At 40.0% G+C, this 14,189-nt stretch overlaps 1 protein-coding gene across 2 annotated transcripts in view; it reads right to left on the bottom strand.

Moving 5' to 3' along the window:
- Positions 1–12,085, bottom strand: part of LOC139696748 (multiple epidermal growth factor-like domains protein 10) — a 29,479-nt gene extending 17,394 nt beyond the window's left edge. For both annotated transcript variants that reach the window (XM_071595587.1, XM_071595588.1), the window contains exons 1-3: positions 12,016–12,085; positions 11,733–11,839; positions 2,933–3,063 (exon numbers count right to left, since the gene is read on the bottom strand). In XM_071595587.1, coding sequence (XP_071451688.1) covers positions 2,933–3,029 — 97 coding nt within the window. In that variant the 5' untranslated portion in view covers positions 3,030–3,063; positions 11,733–11,839; positions 12,016–12,085. The remainder of the gene's footprint in view (positions 1–2,932; positions 3,064–11,732; positions 11,840–12,015) is intronic.
- Positions 12,086–14,189: the final 2,104 nt, after the last annotated feature.

Below are 14,189 nucleotides of genomic sequence, written 5' to 3'. Positions count from 1 at the left end.
GCATTAACATTTGAATTTGCTTTTCTATTTCTCAAAAAATCCAAAATTTTGGTATGTTTACACTGATTCTCATCCCATATCTATCTCTCATTTTCTAATGCTCTAAATAATCTGTGTAACTCCTTGTCTGATTGACTAACTAAAGTTTGATCAACCACACACATCATTTTATGGAATTGATAAACTCACCCTCATTTATTACTATATCTAATTCTCATCATACCACTTTTACTATATCATCTCAATTCGCGTACAAATGCATCCTGATTGCATTCTGTGTTCCTCTCAATTAGTGACCTGAATACTGCAATGGCATCATGTGTACTCATACTTCTCCCCTTCCTTAAGTCAGATTGATCATCCTTTAAGATATTACTTGCTCGGCTTGCCATCCTCTTCTTGATGATCCAGAAAATTACTTTAATTACCAACAAAATCAAATATTGTTCTACAGTTCTTGCATATGGCAACCTTTACCTTTTTGGAGTATGAACTAAGAGGTATGGACAACAGCAGAACAGAAAAACTGAGGTAGTATAATAGGGACTTGGAATGTCAGGAATATTTTGAGGAAAGGTAAATTAAAATAAAGCAGGAAATGGAGAGGAAAAGGAAAGAAAGGGGAGAGGAAATATACATAATTTAGGGCAGTGCAATGAGAAAATGAAGGACATTGGGAATTACTGGAGTTAAACACTTTATTTTATATAATGGCAAATTATTACTGGTTATAGAGCATGAAGGGAGAGAGCCAGAGAGGGCTTGCCAGTAGTATTGAACAAAAAAAATAGGAAAAAGCGCAGTATAGTTAAAGGGGATGAGTAATAGAATATAATTACTAGAAATAGAAGCTGAACCTATGAACTTGATTATTAGTTGGGTCACCATGCCTACAATCAACCATAAGAAAGAAGAAATTGACAGAATATGTGATAAATTAAAGGAAATGATGATGGGTTTTCCTAGAATTAAACATTTGTAGTGATGAGGGGTTGGAATGCTACAATTGGCAACAGGAGAGACAGTGGTGAGGCAAGGGGCTACCCTTAGGAACCAAGAATGAGCAATCAATAGATCTTTCCAGGAGTCAAACTTAGAATGAGCGATTGATTAAAATACCCCAATAAGCATAGATATTCATGAAAAACACCTGGTTATTCACAGAGAGATCTCAGTTAAACTATATAATAGTTGGGTAAGGATTTAGGAACAACATTTTTGATTCACTATTTTCCCCGAGCATATGTAGATTTAGAGCTCAAGAAGAAAATAATTTAGAGCTAAAGAAGTGCAACGTCAAATTCAAGAGGAAAAAACAGGGAAAATAGGGTATGAAATAGAAGACTGAAGCATTAACTGGAACTAAAAGAAAGAAATACCAGGAGCCAGGGGAGAAAATCTTGAGAGGAATTGGAACTTGGTACAAAAGAGACCAAATAAGAAAATATCACAAAATGGATATGAGAAGCCACTAGCAAAACTATAGGAATAGTAAATAAGAGGAAGATCATAAAATCATGACATGATTAGAACATAGATGAGAAAAGGAAATAATAGAATGCAAATGCAGAGATAGATGGAAGGAAGTAAAAAAAGAGAATAATGATAAACTAAGATGGGAGCAAAATAAGTATGGTAGAAGAGTATGAAAATTTTCCATAGGAAGGGTGAAATTAGTTAGATATATTAAAGTAGAAAGCACTTTTAGGATGTAAAAAAGGAAAATCCATACAAACCATCAAAGATAAGTCAGGAAAACTATTGATTGAACCAGGTAAAATTCAAGAGAGATGGAAGGAACATATTGAGGAAAAGTATGGCAAAGATATTAGACTAGCAAGCTTAGACATAGGAAGTGAATATGATGTGGATGAGGATAGCTTAGGTCAAGGCTTACTGGATGGTAAAATAGAAAGGGAATTTGAGTACTGATATTTAATAAGGTCATTCCCATGGCAGTACTTAAAGATTTAGCAGAACATGGGACAAGGAGTTTTTATGAACTAATTTATAGCATTTATGAGGGAGGAATTTTGACGAATTTGACAGATCAGTTTGAGTTCCTAATTCAAAATAGGGAAATGCAGCTGTATGTGAGAACTAGAGAACAATTGGTATGATTTTTAGTATGAAATATGATTAGCAGATCGAGTTAAGTATTTCTCAGGATAATTGACAGGAGGGAGGAGAGAAAAGTAAATGATTACTTAAGGATTGATCAGTTTGGGTTCAGATAGGGGATGGGTACACCTGATACCATAGCGGTAATGAGGTCTTTAATAGAGAGCAATAAAGAAATAAATCAGTATACACATATTTTGTATATTTCGAAAAGATATTCAAAGAGTGTATTGGGTAGAATTAATCAATGTGTTGCAGAAAATAGGAATAGGTTGGAGGGATAGGAGACATCCACAACCTGTTCATGTCTCAGACTGCTCAAGTACAAGTGGTGGATGGAGGGTGAGGATGGGTAGTGTTAGGAAGATGAATGAGACATGGATGTCCATTATCACCTACGATATTCAATGTATATGTGGAGTACATGGCTAAAAAGGTATGGGAAGAACTAGAGATAGGCATGAAAATTGGTGGACAATTCATAAAATCTGTTTGGTGAGCAGATCATCAAGCTTTAGTTTTTCAGTCAACCCAGGGGTTGAAAGCATTGGTGAGGGATAGAAATAGATTAAGCTTGTGGGACGGATTAAAGGGATGAAGAAATATGCGGGGTTGAAGGGAAGCTTTTTGTCATGTCGGATTTAGGTGAGGAATGTATATTTATCGTTGTAACTGTTGTAAAGGCTGTGTCCAACCAAAACATACATCAAACGGCATAATATCAACAGTAAATAATTATATGTAAAAAAATTATTTTAAAAAGGTATTTTTCTTCCATTTAATTTGATTCGTTAATTATTTATTATAATACCATCATCTCTTCGTTCCGGGACGATTATTCCCGCGCCAACTTCCACTGGCAGGAGGAAGCAACAACCGACGAGGAAGCCAATCAAATACGCCCTCATATTTCTCTCAAATATTTACGAATACCGTTCACACCTGTAAGGATAGGAAGTAAGTGCATACTTAAATTTTTCCCTTTGAAAGATTACCGCCATCTTTAAAGTAATCATAAGATAAGTATCTTCATCGACAAACAATTCAAACTCTTTATCATCTGAGTAAAACACGACCACAATGTTGATTCCGGGCCAAAAATTAGGGAACATTTCATTCGGTATAAACATATTGACATTGAGCCAATGAGACGTCAAATTTTCACCTATGACACTATTTTTTTTCGAGAAAATTACAATATGCAAAATATTATATTAATGGGTACTTTTTCAGTCTAAGCGCATATCCGCATTCTCGTCGATATTTTACGTAAGTTGAGTGTAAGAAGAGACAAGAATCCGGCAAACTTTATCTCTCAGAAAATTTCACCATAATTGAAGAATTTGGCGAAATGAGTCGTGGTTAGAGATGCAAATCTCTGGAAAAATACTGTCCCTACAAAATTTAATAATACGCCTTCCGTCATGGAAGAAAGTTGTAGCTCTCCTGAAAGAGCTTTTCGGTCATTAAATGCAACAGAGGCCCATCAAATATTCAAATTGAGTCAATTTAAGCGTAAGTATGATTGTATTTGTGAATGAAACTTCACTTTTCACATAAAAAGCTAAATATATATCGTAGGACTCAATGTCTAGTCCCCAAATTCAATCACACAAATTACAAAAATTTTTGAATCGGCCCTTGACATCCATTCATTTCTTTCTTTCTGGTTTAAATCCAGAAAAATGTATTTCGTATGTTTTAATCATCAATAAAATACAACGGAAATTATAGTATGAATCATAAATCCAAAATAAGAAAAGATGGAAAATCTTTTTTCACTTGAGAAGTGGTATCATCAGTGATTTGAAAAGGAAGCTTAGCAAGTCAGACCTTCTATAGCAAACAAATATACTCACAGAATAAGACACGACACCTTATGTGGAAAACACTTTTAAAATAAAATTCTTGGTAGAGTTGGAGGAGTGCGTGGTATGATAACAAAACAATGTAATGAAAAAGAGATAAAATCATCGAGGAAAGTCCTGCGTCACTACGGTCAGCGTTGAAGACTACCGTCGAAGCACAGTTCAAGACTGAGGAAGTTGGGGTTCTTGAAACAGATAGCGGCAGATGCAAAAGCAAAGATATACTGATTTAAGAGGAGGTTAGCAGATAAGACACTCAAATATCTGCCCGAAAACAATCCTAACGTTGATGACATTATAATAGAGAATACGGCGACCAGAATTGGAATGCCGAATCACAGTGAAGTCTACATGAGGGATTCGGGAGAGGGAGCGGCTACATATCGTATGTAAGGCCACCTGCCCTTGAAGAAAATAAGTTCGAATGCAACGGGGGATAAATTGGGAGATGAATTTGACTAATTGAAAATGCATGTTGTTCATTCAGAACCAACGAATCCCATTTCATTTTATTAAGATTTGCACAAAACCAGAGAATAGCCACCCGCAGTTCGGTTTCTGTAGACAAGGGTAGAGATCACCTCGTACCAAGTCTACTACTGGGTATTGAATCCGCACACCAGGGTAGGAGGATCAGTGAAATTTCCATGCAAAAAGTATGGTAACTGCACCATATGGGACCAATTGAGCGGATGATTTTGTGTTCAGAGCATATCACAGATTTGAGTTCAGGCCCTTCGGTTAGTAGGCGAACGCTCAACTTTCTAGGCTGTTACAGCACATCCCCTCTTTCCAATTTAGAATTCTCGTTATAGTCAAATGAAGTCCCTACAAAGAATCCATCGTTAGGCAAGTCGACTTTGGACTCTTATTTTGCTAAGAATGGACAGAGATAAAAGATATAAGGCCTTTCAAGGCTGACTATCAAACTCAAATCCGTCATCAACGGTGGGACTAATTGATTAATAACGTCAACTGATTATAAAAATAAAAAAAATCGAGTCGTTTCCCAGTCTCGTGTGCATCATTAAATAATTATTTTGAAGCTGCTCCCATCAAGAACTCAAAAGATATAAGGTTTTAACATCGCGTGGGAGAGAATGTCGTTAAATTTTCAATAAACCACCGTTTGATGAACCGATTTTGCGTCACCGCAAACAGCGCAACAATCGAGCCGATTAGAACGCATACTTAAATTTTCACAATAATGTATTAGTTAGGTTAAAATAATATCAATACAATAATAAAAAAATGCAAGTAGTTTTCAGATCAGTTATGATCAGATCGGATCGATTTGACGCAAGATTATCAATGAATTGCTAAAAAAATTTCATTCTTCATGGATCATATTTCTGTTCGAAATTTCTTTGTTGACGACTGGCATCTTTCCCGACAAAAATGTTACAAATTTTATATCAACAACATTTGTAGTTTGATTCCTTGCTCTCACGTCTTATCAGATGGAATCGAAGGGAGTAATGTTTAGGAAACATTTGATGAAATAATAATAGTTTTCATAAATTCTCATCTTTTATCTATGAATTTTTTGTTTTAAGTAGACGCTTCCAAGTTGAGCAACCATCTTTCGCGGTTTGTCTTTCGAACATTCTACTTCAATGGAATTAGTTGAGAAGCCTTCCTGTCCCATATTTTTCGTTAAGTTGAATGTATATTTTATTTCAAAAGCGAAAAAATCGGCTTGTACGGTAGCTTTGCTGTAGTTCAAACATGCAAACTTTTCATTCAATTTCGAATGGCAAATTTGTTCTGATGCATCCGCGGTGCACTCTCCGGCAGGTTAACGTTACATAACGTTATCCTATCAGGGATGTACAGTGTGATAGCCATTTCTTGGAATGGAGAGTTCAGACGGACTCGGAAGGAGTAAAGGGCCTCACGAGTCACAACTGCTACTCAGCCTTGGACTCATTGACAACTCGTGTCATCCAGTCTAAAAACAGTGTATCCCTTTAAAATACCCTTGCCAGTCGCCTTGAAATGTGCCACTTGCAGACAAATGCAAGGATGAGTAACCCTAGAACGGCAACGCTAGTTTTTTCACCCTATTCTCGTAACGTGGGGCAATTCTAATGTTTACTGCTCGAGACTGCGCGTGCCGCTGACGCGGGGAAGGGGCTCTCCCTTCTTCCGGATAATCGAAATGAATTATAGTGAGGGCCCCGGGTCGCAAATGTAAGCCGTTTCCGTTTGGCGCGATATTTTCAATCGCTCTGCGGTGTTTTTTCACCCCAGTTACAGTTCTAGGCATAAAATCAAGAATGAAAACCGCCAGCTCCTCCTTGTGCCGATAAATTTAATAATAATAATAATAATAATAATCATTGCAGTTCCACTGCAAAATAAAATACATCATTGCAAATGTTAAAAAATATAAATAAATAAGTTTTTTTTAAATTGGTGAGATGATCAATCGAGATTATCGCTTGAAGCGATGTATCCCCACTCGCTCGCAAGGACCTCAGCATCAGAGATACTATGGTCCTCTTCAATAACCTCCAGCTTTATTGACTTTGTTGGTGGTGTAGAGGATGGTGTCTTTTCACGCCCTTCCGGCGTGTCCCCCTTGGTTGGGTCTTCTTTTAAGGCACTGCCGGAGTAGGTGGCTCGTTGTCCACCTTTCTCTTAGTTTCTTTGGCCCTTTTCATTTTTGGTGTACGCAAGTCCGCAGCATTGTCCTTCAGATCGTCAGTTTGAGTGGCGATGGTACACTTGGGCAATGAGATGAACGCAACGAAAGCAAAGGACTGGGAGAAAGTTGGGGCGATCAGCGCCCTGTATTTTTTCCTCGCTTCGATGCAAGGGATTTTTCCCAGAGTCTTTATCTCCATGACCTTCCTTTTCTCTTTCATCTTCGGACAATCACGGGAGCACACTGGGTGTGCACTCTCGCAATTAACACAAAGAGGTTCCAAGGTGCTCTCCTTACCTTCGTGCGTGTCCTTGCCACAGCGCGGGCAGATGGCCTTGCCCTTAGATCCCGACGCGACGTGACGGAAGCGTTGGCCCTAAAAACAACGCACTGGGTTTGGTATGAACGGCCGAACGGGAACAGATTCATACCCAACTAACACCTTGTCGGGGAGATTGTCTCACGCAAACGTCAATATCACGGAGGTGCTGTTTATAGCTTTCTCCGCTGCGCCTTGTGGTTAGTCGACGACACTCAATCACACCCTGGGAAAATATTTCTCTCTTGATCTCGTCGACTTCCACGTATAGGAGGTCATGATGGCTAATGACTACCCGACAAGTGTTTAGAGTGCGATGCACCTCCACCTTTATGGGAATGTCATGAAGCATTCCCATTGCCAATATTTTTGCACTCTGTCTATCGTTCAGGGTCTAAATGAGCACTGTACCATCCCTCAGTTTCTTCACGCTCATAGAGTGACTAGGTACGTTTGCGACAGCTCTCTCCGAATAAGAAATGGAGACACCTTTTTCAAGGTCTCACCTTCCTTAGCACAGGACATAATTAAGTACCGCTTGCATGCGGCATAACCATTATCTCCCCCGCCCGCGTCCAGACGGGATCTCTTGGGTAGTGGAAAAATATTTTCCTCCATAATAAATAATTTTTCCTCCCCACTCACTACGGAGCCACTCATTCGGGACGCTGCTCTGCTGAACCGTAGCGGTCGCCAGTGCTAACTCGAGGGATATAACGCTTCAGGAGTGGTTGTCTGTTTCGGGGTGGATCTTCGATGCAATGGCCCACCTAAACCCTAACATACCCGACCTCCCTATGCAGACCCCCATAACCTCGGCACTCGCCACCGGAGCGAAAACGCGACGGAAGCCAATTGATCGAGAGTGGCTATCTCCCGGCCTCCCGTTTACACGGAATCGGGGGCCGAAGAGGGGTATCACATCCCGGTCCATAAAGGGCATTCGAAACCCTGTTGGGAACCAGATAGCTCACCCTCCAGCATCCCCTTCTCTCCCTTGCGGTTCTCTGGCACGGGAAACACCTGGGCGGATCGCAGGCCAGATGGTATGGCCGTACACAGGCAGTTGATCCACAACACTGTCCGGACGCATCCCTTGGTGGCTGGGGGTTTGTTTTCGGGGTTTTCTCCCCGCCCTTTTAGTCGCCTCTTACGACAAGCAGGGATACTGTGGGAGTATTCTCCATCGCCCTACTTGCAGGGGTGATTTAAGATGTCATTTTTCCCACAACCGATAAGGGACGAGAATAACGTTTCCCGTCCGTGCTACGAGGGAAATATTTAGCTGTCAATATTAGTCTGGTAGTCACCCACTGTCACTCACCCTAGCGGTGGCTAGCAGAGCACTAAAAAATAACCTCCTGGGTCCTTTTTATTTCTTGGCATCCTAGGAAGTAGCTACCGCAGAGAGCAATTCGATGACTCATGAGTTGAGCTCTAGATTTTAGGAAAAAATTTCTATAATTTTGAAAATTTATACGAAATTCACAAAACATTTACTTTCCTTGTGATTATCTAAATGATTTGACACCAAGCCGCAAGTCCAGCTCTCGCGAAAGCTTATTGTACTCGGACGAGAAGAGCACGACGTCATGGAGGGGCGAATTGTGTGAAATGGGTAGAGGAAAGGGAGGGACAGAAAGGTGGGAAAATGACTAGGTACAATATCATTTCAAAGTTAACGTCAACGATCCACCCCCTGCTCTCTTCTGTATCTCCGGCCTGACTCCTCGCAGCCAGATCGTATATAAAACAAAATAAAATAGCTGAAAATAAAATAACTAGAAAAATCTTTGTTCCCCCCATGGTGCATTAGGAACAAAGGAATCAGGAAAGACCTGCGGCTTACTCCTATACTCAAGAAAGTTAAAACTTCCCTTCAAATCTTCGCCAAAAAATTACCGACCATAGATCATGAATTACAGACCCTCATTGAATGCTTTTGTAGTCAATATGGCTGCACCTGCGAAACATAGAAGAAGACCAAAACTTGCACTACTCTCCTCCCATGATTCCCTTACCCTAACAACCCCTCCTTTTTGATGCCTCATTTTGACTTCCAACAATCTGAAACTATCACCACTAGAGTCGGAGGAACCGTCGGAGAAAACCAAGATGTCAGGAACGGCGAGCATACAATTCGCAATCAAGACGACAATTTAGGCACAGCGTGTTAATTTTAGACCTCAAGAATACGTCTGTAGTGAACAATTCAAATTGCCGTGGAGTAGGTGATACAGCCTAGTTAGAGGCCTTTCCTAAGCATCACCTCTGCGCACACTGGGGCATTGTGGAGAGAAAGTCCTCCTGCGATGAATGACAAGTTACGTACAAAAAATGTAATATTTTTATCTTCAGCATAAATTAAATACATTTATTGTTGTTTCATCTCAAATGATTTTCTGGATTATTTGAACCCTAATATCTCATAGTTTTGCTCATTTTTACCAACAACTGTTAATGTAGTTACTCAATTTAACACTACTAAACACAGGTTTAAGATGTCATTACAGTTTTTTTAAATTAGTAATACTCTCTTCATTCTATTACTTACCCTGTTCTTGCAGTTTTAGGCCATTATACCTCTTGTCCTTGTGACAGCGGGAAAGATTTGATGGTGGTATAGCACAAAATAGGCGAAGGAAGAGATGGTGGTGAGGTAGGGGACTACGGTTCTAGAAGAAGTGATGACCGAGGGAAGAAGGCAATAAGGTTTTGTAGAAGAGAAAAGTTAATCATAAGGAGCACTTGGTTTGGAGGCTAAAAAAGGCGTAGGTATACATGGCAGATTCCCTCCGATGCAGAAAGGTATCAGTGAGAATATATTACAGCTATGCACAGATTTAGAAATAGCGTGATTTATTCGCAGTTTCCCGGGAGCGAATGCGGATTCAGATTATATTTTTATAATAATAAACTTCAACGTTCGAATCAAAAAGTAAAAGCACGGATGACGGGTTAGGAAATGAAATATAGCATTGACCGAAACGACAAGAAAGGTTTATGAAGAGGCTTTAAAGAAAATTAGGGGTGAGGACAGGCTGATAGAAAAAATAGAAACAAATAAAAAAGGGACATTCAAAGCTGCAAACAAAACTTTAGGGAAATGACAAAGAAAAAAGATATATTACAGATGATACTATACAAAGGCATGGGATAGACAACATTCCCGTGGAACTACTTTAAGGAAACGTTGGAAGAAGAGTTTTATAGACTAATTCATACCATTAACGAGTGAGAAATCCGACCGGAAGATTTCGTCCGATCAGTGTTTGTTCTTATTCTAAAAAAGGGAATGGTAGCCAAATGCGAGGACTAGAGAACAATAAGTTTGGTTTGAAATATGGTTATTGATAGTTAGGATGATCAGTTTGGGTTCATGAAGGGTAGTGCCGCACGTGAGATTACTTAGTAGCATTTACGCCACTACCACAGAGAAAGACGTAATACAATTAGGATATATTTGTCTGTTTCGTAGATTTTGAGAGTGTGTTTGATGGAATGAATTGCGCAGAATTAATGGATCCTTTTGCAGATAATAGGAGTAGATTGGGGAGATAAAAACAAATCAAAACCTGTACATGTCTTAGACTACTTAGATGTGAGTGGCGGACGTAGAGTTCACGTGGACAGTATTAGGAAGAGGGGTGAGACAGATTATCACCTGTTCTCTTCGCCACATATGCGGAGTAAGAGCATGGGCAATAGTATGAGTAAGAGTAATGAGTAATGGCATGGGAAGAACTGGAGTTAGTAGTGAAAGTTGGAGATCAATTCATAAAATCCGTTAGGTTTGCTGATGATTAAGCTTTAGTTAGCCATATAGTTAACAGGTTGAAAGCAATACTGAGCGCGTTGGAAATTTATTATGATACGTCTGGGATGAGAATAAGAGCAAATTAAGTACGTTATGCGGTTTTTGGGAAAGAGAAAATCTAAGCCATATATTAACATTGAATTCGCGCACCGTACCAAGAGTAAATATTTACCAATTTATGAAGCCTTTTGAAACACAATGGTCAAGGTAGAATAAGATGAAGAATTGTGTTCGGCAAAGCAGCTTTCAAAACGAGGAGGAAATTCATGGCAAGGACGTTGAGGATAGGTTTAAGAAGAGGCTCATCTCAACTTTGATATGCCGTGTGGTTTTTTTACGGCGCGGAAACATGGACGTTGATTGGAGGCTTTTGAAATGTTATCGAGCTTTCGGTCGGATTATTGGAGGCTCGCCAAATTCAAGCCCAAAATCTTCCCCGCGTCCAGTTAGTCGGTCAGCTGACCGCGGGCATTCTAGATGATCTTTCTTATGGCCCATTCAACGGCTATCAAATCAACAGGTCGGTGGCAAATGGGTCGAATGAACGGGAATCTCTTTCTTTGGTGATGTCGGGACTCGCGATGCGGAAGATTCCCACAAGCTCACGCAAGGAGAGGAAAACGGTGAAACTCGCCACCCCACTCCCGCGAGAGCGCCTCCCGGGAATTACGTCGAACTCTTAGAAGGAAGAATGGGCATCGCACATTGAGATGCCCATTGAAATCTGGCAACTCCGAGGTATGAACATGGGCGCGTATGGATTGCCACCCCTTCCACTCAAGCCCAATCCTCCCATAATGGAATGCAGAGAATATTTAGGAGATCACTCTCTCCAACCGAATGGACTATCCTAGACATTCCTCATTCACACATTTTTTTTGTTATTCTGTGAACTACGGATACAAATTTTTATGACACACGAGGGATGAATGTTAAATAAGTAATTATCACGCTTACCTAAGTCGCGAGTTCATTCAACTTCACTCCCTTTGCGTAATTCCAAAAATCCAGGCTTCTCGCCGAGGTCGTCATCACTTACAGCAACGGGGTGAAATCAATGTCACCTAGAGAATATCAAAGACGCATGAAAGTTATTCACCGTAAAAGTCACAAACTTCAAAAGCAATGCCACAGACTTCAACAACAGAACGAATTAAAATGGCTGACAAATATTTTAGGCAATTGAATTTTTAAAACATTTGATGAGAATAGAAGAATGTGGAAAGTGAATGTTACTTACATTCAAGATCGTCCTCTCTGATGAGTCCAGTGCCTTCGCTTTTGTGCATTGCCACGCCAGATGACGATGCGTCTACCTTGAAAGTTACGTAGGTTGTGAGTGGGAAGGCCGCAGGAGGCTTTCCGTTTGTCGCAATCGTTCGAAGGTATGGCAACCCTGATATTCCACATCCCTACCATACATTTTCCAGTTCTATCTAATGTTACACTCATAGTACTCCCCAAACGGATATCCGATTTGGAGACTATTTTTGTCACCAGAATATTTTACCAGGAGGAATGTCATCAAGCCATATTGTATCGTATGCATGGCTGCATCACCTAGAGAATATAATGTGGCGGTTTTCCATTCCCTTCCACATAGCGGTACAATAGTCGATTCCGTGACAAGGCAATAAGAGTGGTTTAATGGGGAGGGTGAAAGTCATGGTTTAAAGAGGAGGACGAACACAATTAAAATTAGCTTTACAGCGGAGTATTTACGAAGCGAGATCTGATATTGGAAAAAGGTCAGTCAATGGGAAATGCATGCGTGTGCTGCGAAAGAGGCTTGCTAATCTCTAGACAGACTCTTTCGAGACTCGGCCGGCCGGTTTACACATGTCACCACCCCATCTCCAGAATGCACAGGCGGAAAATACTAGCCGTTCGGTCAGCGAGAGAGAGGGACTCGAACATACTTGCCTCAATCGTAGTGCATCGGACCAGCGGCGAGTGGTCAAACGGAAGCCATCAGAATTCGATGCATAGAATGTTTAGTGTAGCATCCAGGGCTGTGAGAAAGTAAGAAGATGGAAAGCGCTTGGTAGTGCTTATATGTAATAGTCATGTCAAAGATTGCCAGAGGAAGATATCAATTTTTGAGCGTACTGCTGTTGAAGGCGAAGAAAAATAAACTATCTAGGAAATTAACAGTGGTATTCAACTCACAAGAATATGGGAGAAAAAGCTGCTCTAGTGATGTCTTGAAGTAATGCTTGGCAAATGCGGCAAAAAAGTGCCCACGTTCGTCGTCTTATATTTTTACAATCCGAATTTTTATTTCTAAAACGTTCATACACAAGTTGTCGATAGGTATTCATATACATATCAAGTCTTTATTTGACCAAATGTGAATATTTTGTTATATTTTGATGGATTGCACCAGGAAAATTGCATGCTAAATTATTTGAAAAAAAACTGTGGGAGGTAAACAAAAACTGCGATTAAGAGACTCTGTGATTGTTAATGCGGATGAAGAGATAAGGTAGAAATTTCAAATATAGAAAACGAGGTGCACTGGTTTCACTTAATTGATAATGACGTTCTATGAAGATCAGTTATCACATGGATGAAATTAAAAGTGGACTTGGACTGCTAGGGCTATTAAATATTGAAATGAAGCGGATTAGAAAGAATACGTTGCATCGCGACTGATGGCAGGGATAGGATCTGGGGACTTGAAGGGAAATAATTGTGTTTGGAGGGTGATGAGGCTGTAGAAGATTTTGGAGTGTGGTGGGTCGTCTGTTGGGGACTGTGGAGCATTTCGTAACAAGGTTTCAGGTTGGGGGGCTGACCTCCAGAATGAAGGAAATGCCTTTTGTTACCTTATCCATTTAAGGGAAGAAGGTGGCGTAGTTTTTAGACGTTGTATCGACATTGAATTTGCTAGAAGATGAAGTCAGGATGCACAGATTAAGAAGGGAGGGTGGATTCGCACATTTGAGGAAGGGTTCTTTGAGATTTTCTAGATGAAGGTAGAGTCATTGATGATTATAGTAAATACAATGAGTACAGATTGAGAGTGTATAGGGGATGGCGTGCTTAGTGTATGGAGGGTTCCAGCTATTCAAATATACATACCTTTGGCGGTTGGTGTGTTTGATATGAATTGAGGTAAGGGATTGATTGTTGGAAAGGGAATTTTTGTAGCATAATTAAGTAATATTGATGATGGAGATCAAGGAGGTAAATGAGATGGAGGAAGAGATTTTGAGGTGGGATATGAATTTAAAGATGGAATATGAAATTTGTGGTGTGCAATTTACTTTGTAGGGACTGTACTGTGTTTTGTATAGGCCAAAGCAGAAGAAGTGCCCTTGAGTGTTCCAAGGAACAATTAAATTGTTTTTAAAATGCCAACCCAACATCCCTGTTTGCCAAACATTCATTGGACAATGCTCACAGCAGCAA

Source organism: Hetaerina americana, unplaced genomic scaffold, assembly GCF_022747635.1.
Source record: "Hetaerina americana unplaced genomic scaffold, ioHetAmer1.1.p SCAF_7, whole genome shotgun sequence".
In the NCBI taxonomy this organism is placed as follows: Eukaryota; Metazoa; Arthropoda; class Insecta; order Odonata; family Calopterygidae; genus Hetaerina; species Hetaerina americana.
The sequence above is the reverse complement of the archived record's forward strand: the minus strand, read 5'-3'. Positions and strand labels throughout refer to the sequence as shown.